General features: G+C 39.8%; 5 protein-coding genes across 11 annotated transcripts in view; 4 read left to right on the top strand and 1 right to left on the bottom strand.

Annotated features, from left to right (window-relative positions):
• Positions 1-2,418, top strand: part of LOC129795497 (transcription initiation factor TFIID subunit 6) — a 53,606-nt gene extending 51,188 nt beyond the window's left edge. The window contains exon 7 of the mRNA XM_055836852.1: positions 2,407-2,418. The gene's annotated coding sequence lies outside the window, so the exon portion shown is untranslated. The remainder of the gene's footprint in view (positions 1-2,406) is intronic.
• Positions 1,002-3,573, top strand: LOC129795491 (ubiquitin carboxyl-terminal hydrolase 38). Its single transcript, XM_055836831.1, has one exon. The coding sequence runs from the start codon at positions 1,002-1,004 to the stop codon at positions 3,174-3,176; it is 2,175 nt and encodes a 724-aa protein (XP_055692806.1). The 3' UTR covers positions 3,177-3,573.
• Positions 3,456-4,649, bottom strand: LOC129795553 (charged multivesicular body protein 3). The gene is made up of 2 exons (XM_055836948.1): positions 4,506-4,649; positions 3,456-4,420 (listed from the first exon to the last, which is right to left on the bottom strand). The coding sequence occupies exons 1-2, from the start codon at positions 4,548-4,550 to the stop codon at positions 3,803-3,805; spliced, it is 663 nt and encodes a 220-aa protein (XP_055692923.1). The 5' UTR covers positions 4,551-4,649; the 3' UTR covers positions 3,456-3,802.
• Positions 4,650-4,660: 11 nt separating this feature from the next.
• LOC129795487 (ATP-dependent RNA helicase SUV3 homolog, mitochondrial) lies at positions 4,661-7,345 on the top strand. Its single transcript, XM_055836817.1, has 5 exons — positions 4,661-5,081; positions 5,142-5,533; positions 5,596-5,707; positions 5,772-6,216; positions 6,282-7,345. Exons 1-5 carry the CDS (start codon positions 4,760-4,762, stop codon positions 7,288-7,290), a joined length of 2,280 nt encoding a protein of 759 aa, XP_055692792.1. The 5' UTR covers positions 4,661-4,759; the 3' UTR covers positions 7,291-7,345.
• An 896-nt stretch (positions 7,346-8,241) lies between these two features.
• Positions 8,242-23,732, top strand: part of LOC129795414 (filamin-A) — a 33,196-nt gene continuing 17,705 nt past the window's right edge. The window contains exons 1-10 of one of the 7 annotated variants that reach the window (XM_055836664.1): positions 8,242-8,331; positions 10,284-10,627; positions 12,082-12,394; positions 18,853-19,333; positions 19,505-19,519; positions 20,067-20,647; positions 20,721-21,524; positions 21,586-21,972; positions 22,113-22,682; positions 22,918-23,722. In XM_055836664.1, the coding sequence (XP_055692639.1) occupies positions 10,376-10,627; positions 12,082-12,394; positions 18,853-19,333; positions 19,505-19,519; positions 20,067-20,647; positions 20,721-21,524; positions 21,586-21,972; positions 22,113-22,682; positions 22,918-23,722 (4,208 nt within the window). In that variant the 5' untranslated portion in view covers positions 8,242-8,331; positions 10,284-10,375. Of the gene's footprint in view, positions 8,568-10,135; positions 10,628-12,081; positions 12,395-18,852; positions 19,334-19,504; positions 19,520-20,066; positions 20,648-20,720; positions 21,525-21,585; positions 21,973-22,112; positions 22,683-22,917; positions 23,723-23,732 lie in introns of those variants that run through there. The other 6 variants (XM_055836658.1, XM_055836692.1, XM_055836683.1 and 3 more) reach the window with 6 other exon arrangements.

The following is a 23,732-nucleotide window of genomic DNA, read 5'->3' as shown; positions in this document are numbered from 1 at the left end:
TTTTTTTGTAAACTTTTTTAGGCAATTTTAAATTAAAAACTGCTTTTAAAATATTCAAAAAACAAAGCAAATATATTTTCTTAAAATAATTTTTTTTGAGAATTTAAAAAAAATTGAGAAACCTTTTTTTCGGAATAAAGAAATTGGTCCGTTGAAAGGTCGCCGAAGGAATTTTCTAGCAGTTTCTTCATACGTCGTCTTTTTTTCCGGTCCTTCCTGTAAAATCGCGTCTTTTCCTTCCACAGGTCACGTTACGAAATGAACCATTTTATGTGACCTTTTAGCTCTTAACTTTTTGTTAAAACTTAAGAACCTTAAGAACATAAAACAGGATGTGAAAAGGAACAATGAGAAAAAGAAAGACTTTTAATTTGAATTGGAAGGAGTTGGTAATTTTTATTATTTAAAAAATTCAAAATAAAGTTTAAGCTTTGTTCTATCGTCGTGCCGTTCCATCAAACTGTCTCAATTTGTCTCAGGACACACGGTACATTTCGTTACATTTTTTCAGTGTGACGCGTGATCTTTCGGTGCAAGGGGTTTTAGCTGTCAATTTTTTTTTGCATTTCTGTGGGTGAGAAGAAAAAGAAAAGAAAATTTTATTAGAAATTTTCCCAAATTCATCGTATTTCTTTGAAGTTTTTGTCCAAATTAATGCTTTAGGCGGGTGCGAGAGGATTCAGAGCGCTGTGCAGTGTGTGTGCAAATTGCAGTTGCCATAGAGATTTGTAAATTTTCACCGAGGAGTCAGGAAGTTGCTGAAAGTACCCATTTGGTGAGTTTCACGGGCTTTTCTTGCCATTTCACCGTGATTTGCAGGAAAACTCCACTTCCGCGTGGCATGGGTGGTACGTGGAGTAGTGCGGGAGACACTGGGATGGCAATGGGTTGGTGAACAAAGGAGTTCAAGGAGAGATTGGGGGAATGCATCTGTGTGTGTTTCCCACCGAAAATTAATTGTCATCTTTTTGGGCTTCTTCTCGACAGACGCAGTTTCCGGAATGGCGGTGAAGCATTTGGAAAAGCAGGTGCACCAGGAGGAGAAGGTGTACGACATCACGAGTATCATTCAAATTTTAGAGGCTTTCAATAGTCAGGTGCAGGAAGGAGCCGCCCTACCCAGTGGGAATGGCATTGTGCACTTTTGTGAGCACATTGTCCGGGAATTGGGGCAGGTGCAGACCCCCAGGGATTCAGTTCTCATTAAAACATTCAAGGAAGATGTGGCGAAGGTATTCCAATACTTAACGGAGATTTGCGAAAGTAACAGCGACATCCAGGAGGACATTGTCACGGGATGCCTCAAAGTCCTGTATTCCCTTATAATAAGTCCCCGGGAACCGTATGAGGCTGTTTCAGTGGTGCTGCAGTTCTTCGACAACTCCCACATCCCACGGGCAGTCAATTGGCTGCTGAACAACTACGAGCACTCATCGGATGTGGCACTAACGCGGGGCTTCAAGGTCTTATGCAAGTGGCTCCAAATTATTGATTTCTCCACAAATCTCCACATTTGGATCATTGAAATCCTCAATGGGTTGCGTGAGAAGGAGAAATATGATCTTCTCATTGATCTCTCCCTGGAAGTGATTGAGCCACTGTTCAAGCGCCTCGTGTTGCCAATCTATCTGCCCAAGGTGGCTCCTGTTGTTCAGCGAATTCTCACCTCCATCCGCCACACACCCGTAGTCTTTCACAAAATCATCGGAGGCGTCCCGGGTGTGCTGAACATCCTGAGGCAGGAGAAATTCCTACTTTGGCACCAGAGAATCATTCAGGATCTCGTGGATACATTCGCTGCACTCATTCTCACCTTTCCCGGCTACGATAGTCTCTACAGGGACACCGAGCTTGCTCTTGCCGCCTTCTCAACATCCCCCAATTTCCGTATGATCCTCGATGTACCCGCGTGGCATGCGGAGATTACGCGGAATGGCATTAATGCCCGAGTGGGATTAGTTAATCTCGGGAATACGTGCTACATGAATAGCGTCCTGCAGGCTCTTGTAATGACAAAACAATTTAGCCGTGAAATCCTCTTGTCGGAGAGTAAGACTCCCCTCCTGCTGAAGATTCAGCAACTTTTGGCACTACTTCTGCACTCATCACGACCGGAATTGACACCACGTGCTGTTTTGCATGCAACCCGCCCACCTGGCTTCCTACCGGGCTACCAACAGGACAGTTCGGAGTTCCTTGGGCATCTCCTGGAGACGCTGCACGAGCAGGAGGGTCAAATGCGACCAAAGCCACTCGATGAGGATGTCACCATGAGTGAGGCTGCTGCATGCCTGCCACCAAAGTCAAATAACTCCCTCATCCAGAAGACCTTTGGCGGGAAGATTGCCATTACGTATGAGTGTATAAATTGCGGTGAGAAGAGCACAAATACCGACACTTTCCGGGACATTTCCCTGTCATTTCCGGACGAGAAGACGGAAATGACGCAAAATTACTCGGTTCAGGATCTCCTGGACTACTATTGCTCGTCAGAGAAGCTCGATGGTGCCAATCAGTACTTCTGCGAGAAGTGCAAGAGGCTCTGCGACGGTGTGCGCTCCATTGACATCACCCAGGCACCGCAGAATCTCATCCTAACGCTCAAGCATTTCAAGTATGACCAAAAGTACCACGTGCGAGCGAAGTTGATGCACAAAGTTTTCCACGATGAGAGTGTGGCTCTGAAGGTCTTCACCGAGGATGGGTATCAGCAGCCGGCGACTGTGAAGTACATCCTGTACGCTGCTGTTGTCCATTCGGGCTTCAGCATGGACTCGGGGCACTACTACACGTACGCCGCGGATCAGAGTTGCTGGTACAAGTTCAATGATAGCTTCGTGAATAAGTGTTCAGTGGAGGATTTGCATAATCTGGCACCGCCGAATACACCCTACATCCTCTTCTATCGCATGGAGAATCCACCTGAGGGGGCAGCGGCGTGTATAGCGCCGGAGGACACGTTGCCACGACTCGAGGAGCTTCCGGGGCATCTCAAGGAGTTCATCATAAAGGACAATGTGTCGTATTGCGACGAAGTGAAGCTGGAGGCGCAAAAGAGAAAGTCCAGCATGAATGTGCCCCGTGTGCCGAAGAATCAGAGAGATTCCGACGATGAACCACCGCCCAATAATTGCGGCGGAAATGCCATCAGCAGCTACAATGGTTACATTATCTAAATCCTTCTTCATCCGCTTCCCTGAAAACCATCAGGATTGTGCACGACTGTGTAGCCCCCGTGCCTGCTCTCTTGCAATGTGGGTGTAAACAATTTCAATGTACTCGAAAGTGATGGACATTTTGATAAGGTGGACTTTTGATAAAAACAAAAAAAATAATGATGATGAAGAAAATTGAGTCTATCGTGGACCATGAGTGCACGTCGTGAGATCCGGAGAATTTTAGTGAAGATTTTATGTGAATATATCCTTGCAAAAGAAAAAAAATCAGCATAGACATTTTGAGTTTTAAAAATCTTCTCATTAAATTATTAAATTTAATAATAATATATTAGAATTTCAGTGTATTATTTGTAATATTATAAAACACAATAAAAGTTCAAGAGTTGCAATAAGATGCTTCCACCTTCGGTGCTTTGCCTTTTCATTCTTTTTCTTTTTTCAATTGGAGCCTGCTGGAGACCTTTTTACTAGTCAAGACGAACCTGCGATCTAATAAGAATTGAGAGGAGACACATAGAGAAGAGCTGAAGCAAACTTAAGTCACATGAATTCTAAATTTAATTTGTAGCTTATTTCTCAAGAAGAATTAATTGTTATGCTGAAGCAAGTGCACGCATGGGTGATTACGACCGTAAGGCCTGAAGGCGACTCTGCATCTCCTGGAGTTCTTCCTCATTCTCCTCCTCTTCCTCAGCTGCTGCAGCAGGAACTTCCTCTTTGGCCACATTTGCCGTTGGGGGAAGTGGAGCATCTCCCAATTTACCCTCCGTTAGCTCCCATAATACTTTGTCAACCTCACCCTGGGCCTCCTCCTCCATTTCCTCAGTGTCCTCAATCGATTCAAAGGTTTCCTCCATCATTTCCTCAATAATTCCCGCCTTCATCATCTCTCGGGACATTTCTCGCATCACCCCAGCTACTTCGGGTAATCTCACAAGGCTCTGCATTGCTGCCATGACTTCCGTTGACTTCTGCAGCGAACCAGCCACTCGCAGCGTTGCCAGTTGATTCTTCATCTGCAACTGGACGGAGTTCAGGTGTGCCTTGCTCGTGTAAATCCGCGTAACGGCCTTCCTTGCACGAATGATCTCTTTGGCGAGGATTGTACATGTGTCCCTGTCATTCTTCTTAGCTGCCTCCTTGAGGGCTCGCTTCACTTTCTCCTCCTCCCGCTGTATGCCACGGATTTGTCTGTCCAGCTGATGACTTTCCTTCCGCAATTTTGCTGACCATTCATTCACCTAAAAAAAAAAACAAAAACAAACCCATTCAAAACATTTTCTACGCATTTGTCGGCAGACCACCGAGCCTCCTTGACACATTTACCTGCTCCTTGGGATCTCGCTGGGATGATTTCCCGAACAAACCCATTTTCGCAGTTAATTAGCGCAAATAAAAAACAGAAAATTTACAACTTTTCTGACTCATCCAGATCCCAAAACTTCGAGGTCGTCACACACAAAAAAATTGCGAGAAAATTGCGAGAAAAACTACGAGAAAACTGCTAGAACGGGCAAGGAGTTGCATCACTAAATGCGTCCTTTAAAATTACCGTGCAAAACAATAATTCAAGTGTGAAAATGCTAAAAAGTACAAGTACGAGGTTGTCATCCCTCTGTCTGGCTGCCCAGAGGATAAGCTTGAGTGCAGAAGTGAAGAGACAAGTGTTGAGACGGGTAGGACCCACGTGGGTGGCGCAGGTGCGAGGGAAGAAGGATGATTCCTCCTCGGCAAATCTCTCATCTCTCTTCAAACCCGTTCCTGTGAAATCCAATCCGGATGACATAAATATCGGAGCAGAACTCACGGGTACCCTGGACAAGGCGGAATTGCTAAAAGTCCTTAACAAATTCAGCCAGAAGAGAGAGATTAAGATGCTCTGCACGGAGAATGGGCTGGATAGTAAGTTTTCCTACGGTGCATGATCTTCCCTGTGACTTAGTAATTCTGATTCCTTTGTAGTTTATCTCCAGCAACAGGCATTCGCGAGCTTCCGACGATACTGTATGGATGCGGAAAATCTTCCGGCAGATCTTCACATAATTGTCAGTGATATCCTTCAGGGAGCTGGGCATGTTGATGACATCTTTCCGTACTTCCTGCGGCATGCTAAGCAAATCTTTCCACATCTCGACTGTATGGATGATCTCAAGAAAATCTCTGACTTGAGAACACCGGCGAATTGGTATCCAAATGCAAGGGCAATCAACAGGAAGATCATCTTCCACTCCGGACCGACAAATTCCGGGAAGACATACCACGCTATGGAGAGGTTCCTGACTGCAAAATCCGGTGTATACTGTGGTCCACTAAAACTCCTAGCCGCTGAGGTTTTTCACAAAAGCAATGAGAGGGTGAGTTAGAAGATTCCTGGCATTGATGCAGCATTAGCAATGAGATATTGATTCTTTTCCAGGGAACAAGTTGTGATTTAGTAACGGGGGAAGAGAGAAAATTTGCCAGAGGAGATGGATCACCATCTGCACATGTTTCCTGTACAGTAGAGATGACATCAGTGACCCATCCCTGTAAGAAAAAGCGATTTATGTTGGTTTCCTTATTTGTTAATCCTTCCAATTTGTCTTTTATTAGATGAAGTGGCTGTAATTGATGAGATTCAGCTACTGCGGGATCCACAGAGAGGTTGGGCGTGGACCCGAGCCTTTCTTGGCCTTATTGCAGAAGAGATCCACGTTTGTGGTGAAGCCGGATGTGCTGAACTTTTGCAGAAAATCTGCACAACAACCGGGGAGAGTCTCGAAATCCGCCACTACAAGCGACTCACAGATCTAACAGTTGAGGATCGTGCTCTGGGTACACTGGAAAATGTTCTTCCGGGAGATTGCATCGTCTGCTTCAGCAAGAATGACATTTATGCCGTGTCGAGGGAGATTGAGGCTCGAGGGAAGGAAGTGGCAGTGATTTACGGTGGACTTCCACCGGGAACGAAGCTTGCGCAGGCTGCTAAATTCAATGATGTCAGCAATAGTTGCAAAGTTATGGTGGCTACAGATGCCATTGGGATGGGATTAAACTTGTAAGGAACATCAAGGCTGTGTTCATTTGCAGGAAGATCTGAAAATTCTTTATTTTTCCTTCCAGGAGTATTCGTCGGATTATTTTCTATTCACTGATAAAGCCCACAATGAATGAGAAGGGAGAGAAGGAAATGGATACAATTAGCGTGTCTGCAGCACTACAAATTGCCGGACGTGCTGGACGGTATGGGACGCAGTGGGAAGAGGGTTTTGTCACAACATACAAAGCTGAGGATTTGTCCACTTTGCGGGGTCTTTTGAATTCAATTCCTGATCCTCTAACACAGGCCGGGCTCCATCCAACTGCAGATCAAATTGAACTGTACGCCTATCACCTGCCCAATTCCACGCTGAGCAATCTCATGGATATCTTCATATCTCTCTCCACGGTGGATGATTCTCTGTACTTTATGTGCAATACGGAGGATTTTAAATTCCTCGCTGAGATGATTCAGCATGTACCACTACCCCTGAGAGGGCGATACATCTTCTGCTGTGCTCCAATAAACAAAAAGATGCCTTTTGTCTGCTCGATGTTCCTCAAATTTGCCCGGCAGTACAGCCGGAATGAGCCGATGACTTTCGATTGGCTCATGAGTCACTGTGGCTGGCCATTTGTCCTGCCCAAGACCATTCTGGATCTCGTGCATTTGGAAGCAGTGTTCGATGTGATGGATCTGTACTTGTGGTTCAGCTACCGCTTCATGGATCTCTTCCCTGATGCCAGAGCTGTGAGGGATGCACAGAAGGAGCTCGATGACATCATCCAACAGGGTGTTTTCCAGATTACAAAGCTTCTACGGAATAGTGAAACAGCCACGTCGAACAATACACCAGATGAGGATTCTTTTGAGATCAATCAAAAGAGGCATCACTACCTACGAGGACCACGGGCAGGAGGGACAATCCGGGGACGCTTGACTGAGAGACTCCTTGCTCAGGGACTCCTCACACCAGCCATGCTGCAGGAATTGAAGCGGGAATGGAATGAGGGGCCAAAGCAGACAAGCACTGATGACGACGATGATGATCCAAAGCCAAAGTCGCGCTTCCGGAAAAGGAAGTCAAAGTGACGTCACTGAGAGTCGGAATGAAGAGAGGATGAATAAATGAGATCATAGAGGTAAATTCTCTCTTTAATTTCCTTTGAAAATCCTTTTAAAGTTTATTCAATTCAAAATTTTATGTAAAGAAAATGAAAAGCTGAAAAAAAAAGATTTTTCTTTGCTGCGAATCTGTGGGATTGCAGCACTATTGAAGCACCCATGAATATTCCTTATTCCAATGCCAATTTTCTACATTTCTCTATATGGCGATAATTACGTGAGAGAAACATGCGTTCATGCAGAGAGATCAAACAAATGGAAATTGACAAGCAAATTCCTCCCAATTTTCCAGCTTAATCTCAAAGAATTTCCCAATGCTTAGCGGCTCTGAGCATGAGGTATTTTATCTGCTTGAGATTCTTTTACCAGATGGTGCAGTAATTTAATGATGCAGAGAATTGTTTAATACAATTTTGGCCCCATATATGGTGATCACATGCGCACGGTGATCATGAAAAGATACAGCGTGATTTTTTTTTGACTGGCTGACCATACATGTTGATTGTGGTGGGATCTGGAAAATATCCCATGAGCTTGAAGCTTCCTTCGTGACAACATACATTAACTTTTAACACATTCTTTGGATGAAAATACTCCTTGTCACGATGGATCTTCGGTGGAGTCTAAAATTAGAATTTTTCCTAACCCATGTCTTTCTCTATCGGTGAGTCTAAAGAGATGAGCAGATCCCAATTTTTTCTTTACAAATATTTCTTGCTAATACTATTTTTTAATTATTTTATTTTTTAAGATATTTTGTAAAAAAAATTAAACTTGTAGCATCTTTTGGTGAAGTGATCTTTTCGTGATCAATGCATGAGAATGATCGAGAAAAATGAAAAGTTGCAGCTTTACTCTTGCGGCCCTGGGTATTTTTCGGGTGGATTTTCACAACAAACTCAACGAGAATGATCATTCAGTTGCTCGTAGAATTCCTTGCCAAGTGAACGTCTTTTGATTGTCTTCTGTTTTTTTTTGGGAGACGGAATTTTATTGATTGCCATTGAGGCAGGTTTTACAGAGCTTTTATTTTTCACTTTATTAATTTTCCTCACATTGAACGCAAAGTGAATCCGTTTTGAGTGCTAAATTGTCCTGAAAAAATGACAAAATCCCCAAAATTTAAATCTATGCACAAAAAAGATTAATTTAAGTGATCTTTAGTAGATCTTAAGTGATCCTCAATAGTTGATTTTGAAGTTTTTTCATAATATTTTGCAATCATTTTGCACAATTCAGGACAGGTATTTCTGTGAGTGTGGTGAGCATGTGTAGAACTAATAATCTCTGCTTTTTTCTTTCGAGAAAGTTTGTGTGAAAATGTATCTTCTATAAATAAAAGCCAAAAAGTACGCAGTGGAAGAGATATTTGTATATATTCCTCCAAGGCATACAAATCAATATTTTCTCGTCAGGCTCAATAGGAGAAAAAAAATTGGAAAAGTGAATGCTCATAATCTTGAGATTTTTAGTGGCATCTTGTCCATTTCTTGAGTGATCTGTTGATTAATAATTTTTACATTCAATTTCCAAACTCTTCTTTCTTCTGTATAAATATTTATTCTCAAATAGAATTCTGATGATCGCGATCGTACATTAAATGCAAGAATTTTATGGTACAAAAAAATACAGAAAAATAATTCAAAAAGATCATAAAAAATTGTTTTTAGAAAAAATTTGAAAGGAAAATATTTATTGCAAAAAAAATTGCAAATTGCTAGGTCAAAGATATGGAAAAGTGTTGAGTGAGAAATTAGTTTCATTTTCACACGAATTTTCCTGATCTTGCGATGTGTTTTCCCCTCAAGAATCCTTAAATGTTTATTTTTCTGTGTTAAGTGTGAAAATTTGTCATAGAAGAGTGAAAGATAATTTGCGGAAAATTCACACTTTCCCTCATAAAGTGGGGCTCTCTCTTGCGGGAAAACACTGCGTGAGTCACGTCACGCGGAGGACGTTGTATGTACGGGCAAAAATAACTCGTGCCGATCATGCGACAGGAATTCATTGTAGTTGATCATCAAAAAGCCAGCACACACCACCTGTACCTTTCTTTCCCGCATTTTGTCTTTTGAAGCGCGCGCAAAAATACTGCCAATCCATTAACCCCCGCATTTTGCACACAACTTACCCCCCACCGGTGTTGCGGAGCTATTTTTGCCATGTCTTAATCATTTTTTAATTTTAATTGAGAAAGAAAGATCGTGCGGTTGCGAACAAATCGCACATTTTGCCAATCTTCGTCGTGGCTGTTTATTTTGATCTTGACTTTCTGTCTGCCCCCGTGGCTCCTTTCCTCGCGCTCTCAATCATCTTGTTTTGGGTGGAAAAGTGCATCACTTTTTTTTTTACTTCAATGAGTTAATTAGCGTTAAATATGAGAGAATAAAAAAGGGAATTCTTCGATAATAAAGTATATCGACTGCATGAGCTCAATGAATGTGATTTATAAATTGAGTAATTACACTTTGATTAATTAATGCGCCTGGCGCGCCTGGAAATTTCGATGAGAGATGTTTTTGTCCCATTAAAATAATAAGGCAATTTTATATTTTACAAATTATTAATTTAATCAGTTCATGGGATTTTATATAAATTGTGCAGGAAGAAAAGAAAAAAAAATCCATGAGCTCAAAACGTGTGCTTGAGATTAGTTTATGAGTTAATTTAGTTCTTATTGAAAGTTGTTCCTTAATTTCTCCTTCATAGTCTCCAAAAATGTTTTGATTAATCCTTCTAAAAACAAATTTCTTCTAATAAAAAAAGTTCTCAGAATTTAATTGCGCGTCCTTAATCCTTAAAATCACAAAATCAATTATTAATTTCCACTGCATGATTTAGTATTAGAAATTTTATTTAATCATCTAATTAAATCATAAATCCCATACTTATGTGCTAATTGGCGCGCGCATATTAGAAACGGAAAGTTAATTTGTGGTTTTTACGATTTTTTTTTGCAGAAATTCCGGCGTTTTGGCGGGAACAAATACCCCAACAGAGAATTGGTGTGTGAGGTGAAAATTGACGAAGAAGACACAACCACAGAGAGAAGATGTTTGGACGGAGTGGAAACAATGCAGCAGTCGCTGGAACGTCTGGTAGTGGTGGAGAGAATGCCGGCTTCTATGGGGCCAGAGCCGCGGGTCCTCCAGCAGTTGAGACTGGTCCACGCGCGCGATCGGACATAACTGACTACCGTGGTGCTAATTTAGTGAGCAGTGGTGCAGGTGGATTACCAAGTGGATACCAGACTCAGCAGCAGCAGCAGCAACCGGGACAATCATACCAGCAAGATCCGCAGCAGGTAAAAATTCGAAAATCTAGAGCACGTGATCCGCCAAAGATGAAGAATTCTTTTGCGCCACTAACACGCCACGTCTCCATTTCGATGGTACACAATGTCACAGAATCTCCCCAATTCGACTCACCGTGATCTTCGCGCGCCTTCCACAAAATGCAACCACTTGTGATTTTCACATAACTCGCCCAATTGGAAACGAGTTGAACGAGATTTTGTGAACTTTTCGGTGGCTAAAAGCTCCTACAAGAATCTCTTCTCGCTCTCTCTCGCATCTCTCTGCGCCATTATAATGTTGCGATGGTACCTTTAAGATTGAATAGCAAAATGATCATTTTCTTGCTTCTCGAATCTTCATCATTCTCCCGATCTTCGTGACTTTTTTGTCGCGCTTCACGGCAGAATATTTTGACGGAATTGATAGTTATATACTATACATACCTATAAGTGTATGTATATAGCATAAAATTTGGTCATGGGGACTAAAAGTAAAGAAAAAGAATTATATTTGACTTTGGCAAAATCCTCAAATGGAAATCATAAGCAAGTTTAGCGATTAACGGTGTTAATTAAATTTTCAAAATATTTGCTATTTTGAGGGTCAATAGAGGAGCTGTGATGATGATGAACATAGAAGTGTTATTCAAAGAGATGAGATCAGTATGGAAATATATCGGAATTAATATTGGGAAAGCTCTTAGTAGATGTGATTCATTTCTGATCAATTCTTGATTGTTTTCTTTGGGAAATTAAATCATTCATGAGCTTCTGATTAATCATTAATCATAATGAGGTTCAATAAACTCTTATTAAAGTCTTGGCGCCTTAAAAATAATTGATCCTGATAATTTTTAAAATTCTTATGATACTGTTAACTTTATTTAAGAATTTGAATAGTTTTTTTTTTATTTTAATTCAAGAAAGAAATAATTTTATTATTATTCTGACAGAATTTCATAAACTTTTTGTCTTTAGATGAGCTTTTTTAATCAGATTAAAGTTTAATTTATTTTTTAAAATTAATTTTTCATTAAAAGTGTTCAATGCAATATAAGCATAAAATTTTACTAAAGATCAAAAGCTGTGACGTTTTTAATAAAGAAGGAACTGCAACAAAGCAGATGAGAGAATGAGGATGTGAGAGACATTATGAAAAAAAAGAGAGAAGATTTCACTATATAACTGTAGGACGTCTTTTTCTGTTATCATAAATTATTTTTATATAAAGAATTTCAATGAAGATGATCAGATATTGTGGGTCATTCCGTGAAGTGACATCGTGATCTTTTTTTTTAATTTCAAATTTTTAATTCAAAAATCTTTATAAATTAGCATAATATAAATTTTCTCTGGTGAAAATTTGTGTGTCAAATTGCATAAAAGAAGCTAAAAAGAGCGTGCGTGGTGGCAATTAGATGAAGTTGGTAATAAACTTTCGTTTTATTGGGCGCCCATTGCAGGCTGAATACTACGACGAAGACGAGGAGATGGAGGCTGAGAGAGATTTAGCCGAGGATGCACAGTGGAAGCGTATTCAGCAGAACACTTTCACTCGGTGGGCCAATGAGCACCTCAAGATTATCGACAAGAACATTGTGAACTTGGAAACGGATCTCGGTGATGGTTTGAGATTAATTGCATTGATTGAAGTGTTGTCGCAGAAGCGTCTTCCCAAGCACAACAAACGCCCCACATTTCGCAGTCAAAAGTTGGAGAATGTGTCGGTAGCTCTTAAATTCCTGGAAGTGGAAGGAATTAAAATCGTCAATATCGGTGAGTTCTCGCTTTTTATATCACCCTCAATATTTTCTTTTTACTTGTTCCTATTTTCCCCTTTTGTAATTTTTATATTTTTTTTTGGGTGTGTCTCAACCTGATCTGAATTCTCAATACACTCTGTGTCTTCAATATTTTTCACATATTTATTCTCTTCATTTACAAACTTTTTTTTAACGATCTTTTGCGTGATCACCACCTTTTCGCTTTTGCGATCGATGAGCAAAGAAGAATTCTTTCTTTATATTTTTTACCGTATACGCGAAGGAAGCAATTTTTGTGTTAATTATTGCAAAATTTCCATGCACAGCAGGGAGGAGGCATAATTTTTTTTTTCAGTTGAGAATTCACATTGGTTGAAAGCCATAAAAATTGACCCAGAGAGTCTTTCGATAACGCTCAATTGATAAAAAATGTTCGACGGCATGGAATTTAAATTTATTATCTGACATCATACTATTAGAATTTCGATGTATGATGCTTTCGAACGTTTCTTTTAGTGGGGCTGTATTAAAAATAAAAGTAAACATAATGAGACGTTTTGTGAGTTAATTCTTTTGGTCGAATGAAGGTGTGGAGTAGGAATTTATGCATCTGGCTAAGAGGAGATTTAACATATTATATATAGAGGGCTTCCAGTGAACTTCATTGCTTCATCCTGGTGGGTACTTTTGTGTGCTAGGAAAAACCAGTTTGTTCCAAACTCCACGATCTTTTGTTGCACTTCTTATATGAGGCGTGTGGTATTTTCTTTTCTTCTCTTCTTATAATCCCATCCACCACATAGCCTGGGCTGTGTGGCCTCTACAAAATCTCAAAGATATTGGAATTTCATTGAGCACGCGACACTGAATTTACTCATTGTTATCGGTATCATCTCTTTTATGTAATTAATTCAATTCAATTATAAACGCCTATTGAGGAGAATCAATTCTTCCTCTTTTGCTCGTTCTTTGGGTGATCTCTGTGAGTGTGGAAAGGAAAAATATTCTTTTGCTGTCTATGGGTGTTATTTGCGTAGTTTTTTTTTGCTCAATGGAGCTCTAAGTAGAAGAAGAGCTATGTCTTTGCAACTCTCTAGCGACGCTTTGATTTTCTTATCAATTCAAAAGTTTTATTTTCTTCTTTCAAAAATTCTTAAAACATTTTTAGAATCTTTTCGGGGTTCTTTTGACTAATTAAATAGCTACCATAAAAAATTAAATAGCTTTAATGAGAACTTCTCAGCATAAACTCATTCCCTGCATTCGCCTATGATCAACGTTGCTTCTCTAGCTTCGTACCTTTCTGAATTTTTTTACGACTTCATCCTATGGCTTTCATAGTCTTTCGCGATTGTCGCTGAATCGTCTGCTTTATGGGCAAAATTTGCAAAAGTGTTTCTGTGGTGCGTTCTATCTTGTTATATAGCTTTTTGGCTGATGGTTTGGTGGCCAATTTATTTTTGTTTCTTTTTGAATAAAACGTTCGCCTATTGTTGTGTTGGGGGGGGGGGGATCATTCGCGCTTCTTTTTTTTGTGTCATACATACCCATTTTTAAAGCCGCATTGTGGCGAGAGAGGAGTTGTATGCAAAAAAAGAGAGTTTTATGCCATAAAAGACCGCCACTTTCAAGGTTGAAGACAACAATTATAATATTTTTATGTGTGTGGCTAAAGCATTGGAACTTGGTGAGTTCATCTCATTCTTTTCTGCTCCCATTGGTTGCACAACGGCGTTAAAATGCATTTATGCGTATATTTATTAACAACAAAAAGCATGTAAATTAGTCATCTAAATTATTCTCTCTTTTAACTAACCGTTTATAAATTCAAAAAATTATCTTTTGGACCTTTTCAATGGTCGTGGCATCTTCTTGGGTTTCACACAGATTGTAAATTGGAGGGCTTTCGGCCACACAGAAGAAGTCGCGGATGGTTCGATATGGGGAAGAGCGATTGATTTTTCGCGAAAGTCTGTTGAAACAAGAAAGCCAGAGATGCGCGTGTCCCCTTTTTCTTGCTAATAAAAATGCTAAAGAAACCGGATTGGATTTCAATGTTCTCAAACAGTTCACAAGAATTTCCAGTGTGGTGGCAAAAATGGGACTATGATGTCATTGTTTGTATAAAAATGTAATTAAGGTGATACGTTTATTCTTTTTTTTCTCCTTTTTTTTGAACAACCTCACTCTGGGAACATTTTGGGAATCCACCTGTTGAAGGGGGAAGACCTACCTACATAAATATATTTTAAAGTGAGTGTTCTGTGCTCATTCGAGCACGGAAGTAGTCATCAAAAGTTTTGTGCCCTCTTCAGCGTTTTTGTGTTTTACTTGTTGTATTGTTATGAGGATAATTTATTCGTCTTAATTATATCACATGTCTGTTTGCGTGCATATTGTATTGTTTCTTGGGATGTTTTCAGGGAGCACAAGTCAGAGAGTGTGAGATGATTTTCTTGAATGAACTGGTAGCGCGCTGAAGAAAGAATGCTGAAGAGCTGTGCCTTATGTTTTGTTGTAGTCAAAACAATCCACACACCATTTTCTCTATCTCATCTTCAGCAACAACCTTCAATTGCCCCAAATTATCGTACTTTTCTCTGGCCTTAAGCCATCGCCACCAGATGTATCACAAATTCTACTTTATGTATGTATTCTCTCTCAACTACAACTAAGAAAAAAAATTCTTCTGTATTTTTTTTTGAATTGTTTTCTCCCAGAGATATTTTTTATCAACAAATTGATTGGGGTGAAGGCACGAAAAAAGCAAAAAATAAACACTTTTCTCTGATAGAGAGGTAGTTGAGAAATTAAGTACAACTTCTTCAGCATACAACTTGAAGGAAAAAATCTCAATTAATTACATTAATTACCTTAATATTTTATTGTGCGACATTTCTCCTCTATTTCGCGCTGTATGATGTCTGTTTTTGGTTGTGATTCTTTTTTTTTCTTGTTCTTATGCGCGAATTAATGCCAAAGTTGAGAAAAACGAGGAACACTTTGTACGGGATTTAGTATCAATTTTCACGCATTATTACCGCAACAAATTACTCAACTTTTTTGCTCGTTTTTTTTTGTACTATCAACTTACTACAAAAGCATACATTACTACAAAAGAGAAATGTAGGTATTCTTTTAGCTCTCATTTAAATCTCTAACATACGTCGTATGGTGAGATGGAGAAAATTATTTTCAAAAATGTGGTAATTCGTGGAATTTTTCGTGAATTTAATAGGGGGAATGAAAATGAAAAAAAAAATACATAATTGGATCAAGTATTGAAGAAGAATGTTATTCAAATTACCGGAATAATTTTTAATGCACAAGAAGAAACATGATGTTATGCATATAAAATTGCAATTTTCCCACTTGTGATTAAAGACTGCACATCACGCTAAAATGTTTAGTGAATGAAATGTATTTTCATTCAAGATTTTTATTCACTTCCCATCTTGGGTTTTTTTGTTGCTCTCTCGTGGCTAATGTAATGAATTTCTTATTAATTAAAAGGAATTTAATATATTTTTCTTTTTTTTAATACAATATTGAAGTTCTTCTTTTCATGCCTTATCGTATCAATGATCATTTTATGTTAATTTTACTCATGAAAAGAATTTTATAAAGTTAATGTGAATTTTATTAGTAATTGCACTTAGCATTAACATAATTTTGTACTTTTGACTTTCCTTTACAAAGTGGGTCATTTGCGGTGTTCTGATAATTTTTGACGATCAATTTAAGATTGATAGAAGAGATTTTTAACTTATTTCTATCAGTATAAAAATTAGGAAAATTTTTAGAAATATTTCAAAACTCTGGATAATTCTATGTCTTATTGGAGGAAATTAACTTTTACCTTCTAACATTGTTGAAAGCATCTGGATATGTATTTTCTGTATTCACAGTTTGTTTCCCATCAACTGTTGTGTTGTGTAGTTAGGTGAATCTAAAGAGCTCTAAATTAATTTTATTATGTGATTCATCATTCTTACTTCCGAATTCTTCTGCATGTCCACCATTCAAGAATTTTTCTAGATGACACAAAAATATTTTAATTAGAATCTCCCCTGTGTATAAGAGAAAATCTCGTTAAATTCCACATGATCATTCTTGCTTATACAAACTTGACTACATACATATTCTATTTTTATCGTGTGACTGTGGCAGGAGAAACTATTTGTGATGACTCTTTTCCATTGAAAATATTTTTTTGCACATTAATATTGCGACAAGGTGAGAATCGTGCAAAAAGTTGCAATGAAGTTGATTAGCTATTTTGATAACCGGAACGATGACTAAATGACACCGCGTTTCTCTATATGTTGCATTTTCTTAAGGAAAGAGAAAAAAATAAACATTTCAGAGAGAATTTCACTAGAAATTGAAAAGTTGCTGATATGAATTGGGTTGAATGTGTCTCAGGGGCATTTCTTTAAACTTCTTTTTGCTGCTTTTGCTATTTTACATTGTTGAAATAGAAGGGGGAGAGAAAGAGCTTAAGAATTTCCTCTGATTATGAGAAAAGAGTATATGTATGTATAATTCTGAGAACTCTTGCAATTCCAATAATGTGCCCTCTATTTTATGAAGTGTTGAGCTGGAGTGTAAAATGTTCGCGAGCGAGGAATTTGCAATAATTCATTTTGGTTCCCACTGGTGTGGTGGAAAAAACCTCATAAATATCCATTTAATTTCATAAATTTACTCTTTTACGACAATTATGCTTTACAATGAATTGGACGCGCCACGGAATGGACGTCAGCCGAGAGGAAAATCGTTTATTTGAGTAACAGTCAATTAATTGTGCTGACCATTCTCTAAATTGCACATTTTTTCTTTCCTTAATTCGGGCAATTCAGCACTCTTCATTTATGAAGAAAATATGCTCCAAAATGAAAGTGTTGAGGAATTATGTCATTAACCTTGTTTATTTGGTGGTGCCTTTTAGTGCGGCTTAAATTGAATCTTGATTCTTTTCATAAATAATTTCCCATCTAAATTGGAACGGATTTTCTATAGATATTTTTCATAGCACAGATGTTCAATAGATGATGGCGATTATATAGCTTTCAATTGTTTGAATAAGAGGCACACACAAAATAAAGAATAATTTATCCCCATACATGACAATCTCTAATGCACTCAATGTCTATTTGTAAATTGTACTCTATGTGCTGTCTCTATAAGAAGTATATGAGTATAAAATATTTAAAGAAGAAGTTTGAATAAACTTTTTGAGAGATTGTATACAGAGACGATTTAAAAGAGATGAAAATGTGCATAATGTTTATTCTTTGGAGTATTTTCAGACAATTTTCAAATTAAACATGCATTTTTATGTGGCACGTCTCATTCTTTCCATCATAAAATTCCTCGAATTTTCTCCTCTGCAGCACATTGAGAGATGTTTGGTCATCATGCTCATTTCGTCATTCTTTTTTAGTATAATTCTAAACAATCTCAGCACCTCCCATTTAGACAGTATGAGAGGAAGCATAAATTAGCCATTTAACCGCGAGATTTCTATGAATTTCGCCTTCAGCATGAAGTCATCGATGAACCATCAATTGCATCCTCCACTTGTTGAATATTTAAAATAAAATTTCTCCTTCAATTTGCGTGCAGTGTGCGATAGGAAATCTTGTTTTAGCATTTTGGGCGCGACGCATTGTGGTGTCTTGGCCATTGAGTGAGTGATGAATGAGCCAGGTTTGCCATCTAAGGATTTGTATGTGATCTGGAGAAAATTGCGAGGAGATGCGTGTTGGCAGAAAGGGGGCAAATGTGGTGTATATCGATGTCATCATGCTATTAATTTTGTCCCCAAAGAAAATACAGAAACATGCTAAATATTTTGGCGCACTATATTGTTGACTTTTTTCTGGATTTTAAATAATCCCTTAAGAAGGATCTACTTGAAATTGAATTGATTTTTCTCGAAGCTTTTTGAAGTGGAATTGGTTGTTTTTAATTTAATAAGTAGAGTTCTAAAGAAGAAAGAAATTTTGCAAATGTGTCCAACTATTTTCCCCAAGTATCTGTTAAGCTGTGAAGGAATCCATTGCATGATTTCAAGTTGTTGTGGGTCAAATTTCCAATAGGAGATCATGTTGCACATTTGCGATCACTATACACTACACATACTTTTCGTTCACAGGAGTTAAATACTCTACATGAAAGAGAACATGAAATCGAGAAACTCTCTTGGTGCGACGAAGGCAATTTAAATGCAAAAAGGCACACAAAACATTCTCTCCCATTAACATTTATGGCAAGAGTCATAAGTAATAAATTGCTGAACGATTTAAAAATATTATGAGATTTGTATATAAAATCGTCTTGTTTGGAAAATTACACATATTGGACTCTTTATGCTTTGACATGCATTCGTGAGCATAAGACACGCTAATTTATGATTTTCACTTCGTTTAATGTTTGATTTTTTTCCCTTGAAAATTATGATTTCAGACTCAACGGATATTGTTGATTGCAAACTAAAGTTGATCCTTGGTTTGATATGGACACTCATTCTCCACTATTCCATCTCGATGCCAATGTGGGAGGGTGAGGATGACAATCAACTCAATGGGAGTGGCCCAACGCCAAAGCAGCGTCTTATGGGATGGATTCACAGCAAGGTCCCAGATTTGCCAATTGGGAACTTCACGACAGACTGGAACGATGGCAAGGCTGTTGGTGCTCTTGTGGATGCTGTTGCGCCTGGATTGTGTCCCGATTGGGAGTTGTGGGATCCGAAGGATGCCGCTCAGAATGCCTCAGAAGCCATGGGACTTGCCGATGATTGGCTCAATGTGCGTCAACTTATTCGTCCCGAAGAGATGGTCAATCCCAAAGTTGATGAACAATCTATGATGACGTACTTGTCGCAGTATCCCAATGCTAAACTCAAACCCGGTGCTCCTCTGCGTCCCAAAACGAATCCCAATAGGTGAGTTTGCAAAAAAACAATGCCTGATCTTTCATTTAATTTTTCACAAGAATTGAAAAAAAATCATCTTCATCCTTTCTACTTTTATTGTGAAAGTGAAAATGAGGAATGTGTCTATGAAGATTAATTCTCTTTTTTTGATAATTTCCTTGTTTTATTCACTCTGCGCAGCATTCCACCTCCTCGGTAAGTGAGGAATGCCTTTGAGGACAAGCAAACAAAAAAATTAAGAAAACGTGAATTTGCTTTGCCCAACAAGTTCTTAGCGAAGCAATTTTTGTTCTAATCAATTTTCTTTCTCATGTATATTCTCTAATTGTGGCTTTTATCTCAGTGTTCACATATTATAATGTTTCTTTTTCAACACACACGTCTACACCATGCTATTGAAGCTGTAATATTATTTTTTTGTTGCTGTATATTTTCAACTAATTGGCTTTTCTTCACAAATTCATCTCAAGCAAAAGATTTTTTTTTCTTAAAGATGCTTTGAAAAGAAAAATAAAAGAACACATACAAAACTAGAGAGAAAGAGAAAAGATATAGAGTGAGAAAAAAACAGAAAAAACTCCACGTTCAATGTGTGTTAATTTTTCTTTTATTTTAATAGTTAATTTAGTTGTTGATAATTGCAGTATTTGAAATTGAGCACTTAATGCTGATATACATAGAGCGCATTTGTGGATAAAAATGGATGGAATGATTTTTTTATGATCATGATGAATTTTTTCAGAGTTCGGGCATATGGCCCGGGAATTGAACCAGTTGGGCCTGTTGTTGGTGCACCAGCCAATTTCACAGTGGAGACCTTTTCGGCAGGCAAGGGTGTTGTGGATGTGACTGTTGTGGCACCCAATGGAACGTCTGAGAAGGCTGATTGTCGGTACAATAATGACAAAAATCTCACATACTCCGTGTCGTATGTGCCAAAGGTCGAGGGTCCCCATAAGGTGTTTGTAAAATATTCCGGACGCGACATCCCGAAGAGTCCGTATGAGGTACGCGTGGAGGGACATGCAGGGGATGCGTCGAAAGTCACAGCAAGTGGTCCTGGGTTGCAACCTGATGGTGTGAGCGTCAATCGTCCTACGTTCTTTGATATCTTCACCAAGGATGCCGGTCGTGGGGTGCCTGAGGTGATAATTCTCGATCCAGCTGGGCACAAGACCACAGTTCCGGCCAAAGTGAGACAAACATCTCCGGATGTGTGGAGATGCGAATACATGTCGGGGCAAGTTGGTTTGCACTCCGTTAACATTTTCTATGCCGGCAAAGCCATTAAGAATAGCCCCTTTGGCGTTCGTGTTGCGCCAGGTAAGTGCCGCGACATTCATCATCTTCGCGCCATCACTTTTTTGTTTGATGTCACATTAACTTCTGTTTGCAGTGTCTGATGCAAGAAAGGTACGTGCCAGTGGACGTGGCCTGCAGCCGACAGGTGTAAGAGTTGGGGATGTGGGTGATTTTAAAATTTACACAGAAGGTGCTGGGGAAGGAACACCGGAAGTACGGATTATTGGACCGGGTGGTGTTAATGAGAACGTCACCGTTAAGAAGGTCAATCCAATTACGTACGAGTGTGCCTATTTCCCCAAAAAGGAAGGACGTTACGTTGTAATGGTGACATACAATGGGCAGGAAATCCCAAAATCTCCCTTTGAAGTTATGGTGGGTCCCCATAAGAGTTCAACAATCGTCGCCTATGGTCCCGGATTAACGGGTGGAATTGTCGGGCATCCTGCTGCCTTTGTGGTGGAGACTAATGGAGAAACGGGAGCACTAGGGTTCAGTGTGGCTGGCCCATCTCAAGCTGAAATTGAGTGTACGGACAATGGGGACGGATCGGCTCTGGTTAAGTACTACCCAACTGCTCCTGGAGAATATGCTGTGCATATTCTATGTGATTCCGAGGATATCCCAAAGAGTCCTCATATTGCACAAATCATCCCCAAGGCAGACTTTCAGCCGAATCAAGTTAAATCCTTCGGTCCTGGATTGCAGAAGAACGGTGTGGTTACAAATCAACCTACGGAATTCACAGTGGATGCCCGAAAAGCTGGATCAGCTCCACTTGAAGTTAAAGCGCAAGATTCCAATGGAACACCAGTGCCCGTGGCGATCAAAGACAAACCCGATGGCACAAAATCTTGCTCTTACACTCCGAAATCCAATTTGCCACACACAGTTGAAGGTAATTAATTCTTTTTTTAAATTTATTTTTATATCAATTAAATAAACAAAATCTTTTACAGTAAATTATGGCTCTGTAGCCACACCAAACTCTCCCTATCGTGTGTACGTGAGTGATCCTCTTGATCCCAGCAAAGTCGAAATAATGGGACCATGGCTTGAGCCTGGAGTGAAACCCAATGTCCCAACTCACTTCAACGTTGATGCAAGAAATGCAGGAGATGGTGAACTTAAAGTAAATATTACGCACGATGAGACAAAAATGGATGTTCCCGTGAGAATTCTTGACAACGAAGATAATACGTATGCTGTTGAAGTTACGCCGCTCCTGACGGGATCTTATACGACAAATTTAACTTATGGAGGACTTAAGGTGCCCCTATCGCCAAAGGTGTTTGTCAGCCAAGCTGTGGATGTGTCCAAAATCAAGGTTGATGGATTAGAACCAAGTTAGTATTTTTTTTGAGTAAAATAATTAAAATAAGATTTAGATTTATGGGAAACTGCTGAAAAGGCCTTTTTGGGGGCATTTCTTAAGTAAAAATATAAAAATTAGAAAGGTGGTGGTTAACTAAATTGTGATTGTTAGCTGCTCCGGTGAATAGCTTGCAGCAATTCCGTGTGATCTTGTCGGAAGGTATTGGCAGAGCTGATTTAGCTGTAACGATCACAAGTCCTTCCGGGAGTCGCGTGAAGGCACACGTGATTCCAACAGCTGAGGGATTCCTTGTGAATTTCACACCAACACAGCTGGGAGAGTATCTCCTGAGTGTGAGCTTCGGTGGGACGCCCATCACAGCACACCCGTTCCACCTGCAGTGTCTCTCGGGTAGTGATTCGAAGAAGGTTACCGCCAGTGGACCTGGTCTCGAGCGTGGAATTGTGGGTCAACCAGCAGAATTTATGATTGACACGAGAGGTGCTGGTCAGGGAGGATTGGGCGTAACGGTGGAGGGTCCATGTGAGGCTGCCATCAATTGTCGGGACAATGGCGATGGCACGTGCAACGTGGCGTACCTACCCACAGAAATTGGCGACTACAGCGTCAACATCACGTTCAATGATCAACACATTCGTGGCTCACCCTTTCAGGCCATCATCCTGCCACAGCCGAATCTCAACAAGATCAAAGTATCTGGCATTGGGATACAACCTCATGGTAAACTGGAGTGCTCAGGACTTGATGGATGTTTTATCTCCTTATAGCTTCCGTTAGTGCCTCTTTACCCAGAGATAATTGCTTTTGGATTGATTTTGTTGTTTTTGTGTTGATGTTCTCCTCTGCCTTGATACCTAATATGGCTAATTGGATAACACGTTTCTTTTTTTTCGTTTGTGGAATGAATTCAATCGAGTCTTTGTGAGAGAATTAATGGATTGTTCCTTCTATCCAGGTGTCATCATGAATGCTGGAACGGACTTCACCGTTGATATGAGCAAAGTTGGTGCTGATGTTGATGCAAAGAAGCTCGTATGCTCTGTCTTTGATCCACGTGGAAATATTTTGCCGAGCAAAATTGTTCATGGGAATACGAGTGATACGTTCCAGATTATGTATACACCCTTTGAGGCTGGCAGGCACACAATTGAGCTTCTCTACGACAATGTCCCGATCCCTGGATCACCTTTCGTGGTGCACGTGAAGAGTGGTTGCGATCCGAGTCGATGCAGGGCCTATGGGCCAGGACTCGAGAAGGGTTTCACCAATAAACCCAGCAATTTTACCGTGGAAACTCGTGGTGCTGGCACCGGGGGACTTTCCCTGGCCATTGAGGGTCCATCAGAGGCAAAAATGTCTTGCGTGGATAATCGCGATGGGTCGTGTGATGTGGAATATACTCCCACTGAGCCTGGGGAGTACGATATAACCATAAGATTTGCAGATAAACACATCCCTGGCTCGCCCTTTAAGGCGCTCGTCGAAGAATCTGTGGATCCCAGCAAGGTGAAAGTCTATGGACCGGGCATTGAGCATGGGGAAGTACGCGAAGGGGTTCCAACACATTTTCTAGTCGACGTTGCTGAGGCTGGCCCCGGAAGGATTGCTGTGAAACTCAATGCATCCGATGGGAAGCAGTTGGAGAATGTTACAGTGGAGGATAAGGGCAATGGAATTTATGCTGTTCACTTTGTTCCACCAAAAGAGGGAACAAATCTTACTGCCAGTGTTAAATTTACCGACCAAGAAGTGCCTTGCAGGTGAGAAAAT

The sequence above is a fragment of the Lutzomyia longipalpis genome, chromosome 1 (genome assembly GCF_024334085.1).
Source record: "Lutzomyia longipalpis isolate SR_M1_2022 chromosome 1, ASM2433408v1".
Classification (NCBI taxonomy): Eukaryota; Metazoa; Arthropoda; class Insecta; order Diptera; family Psychodidae; genus Lutzomyia; species Lutzomyia longipalpis.
This window is presented reverse-complemented; position numbering and strand designations above follow the sequence as displayed.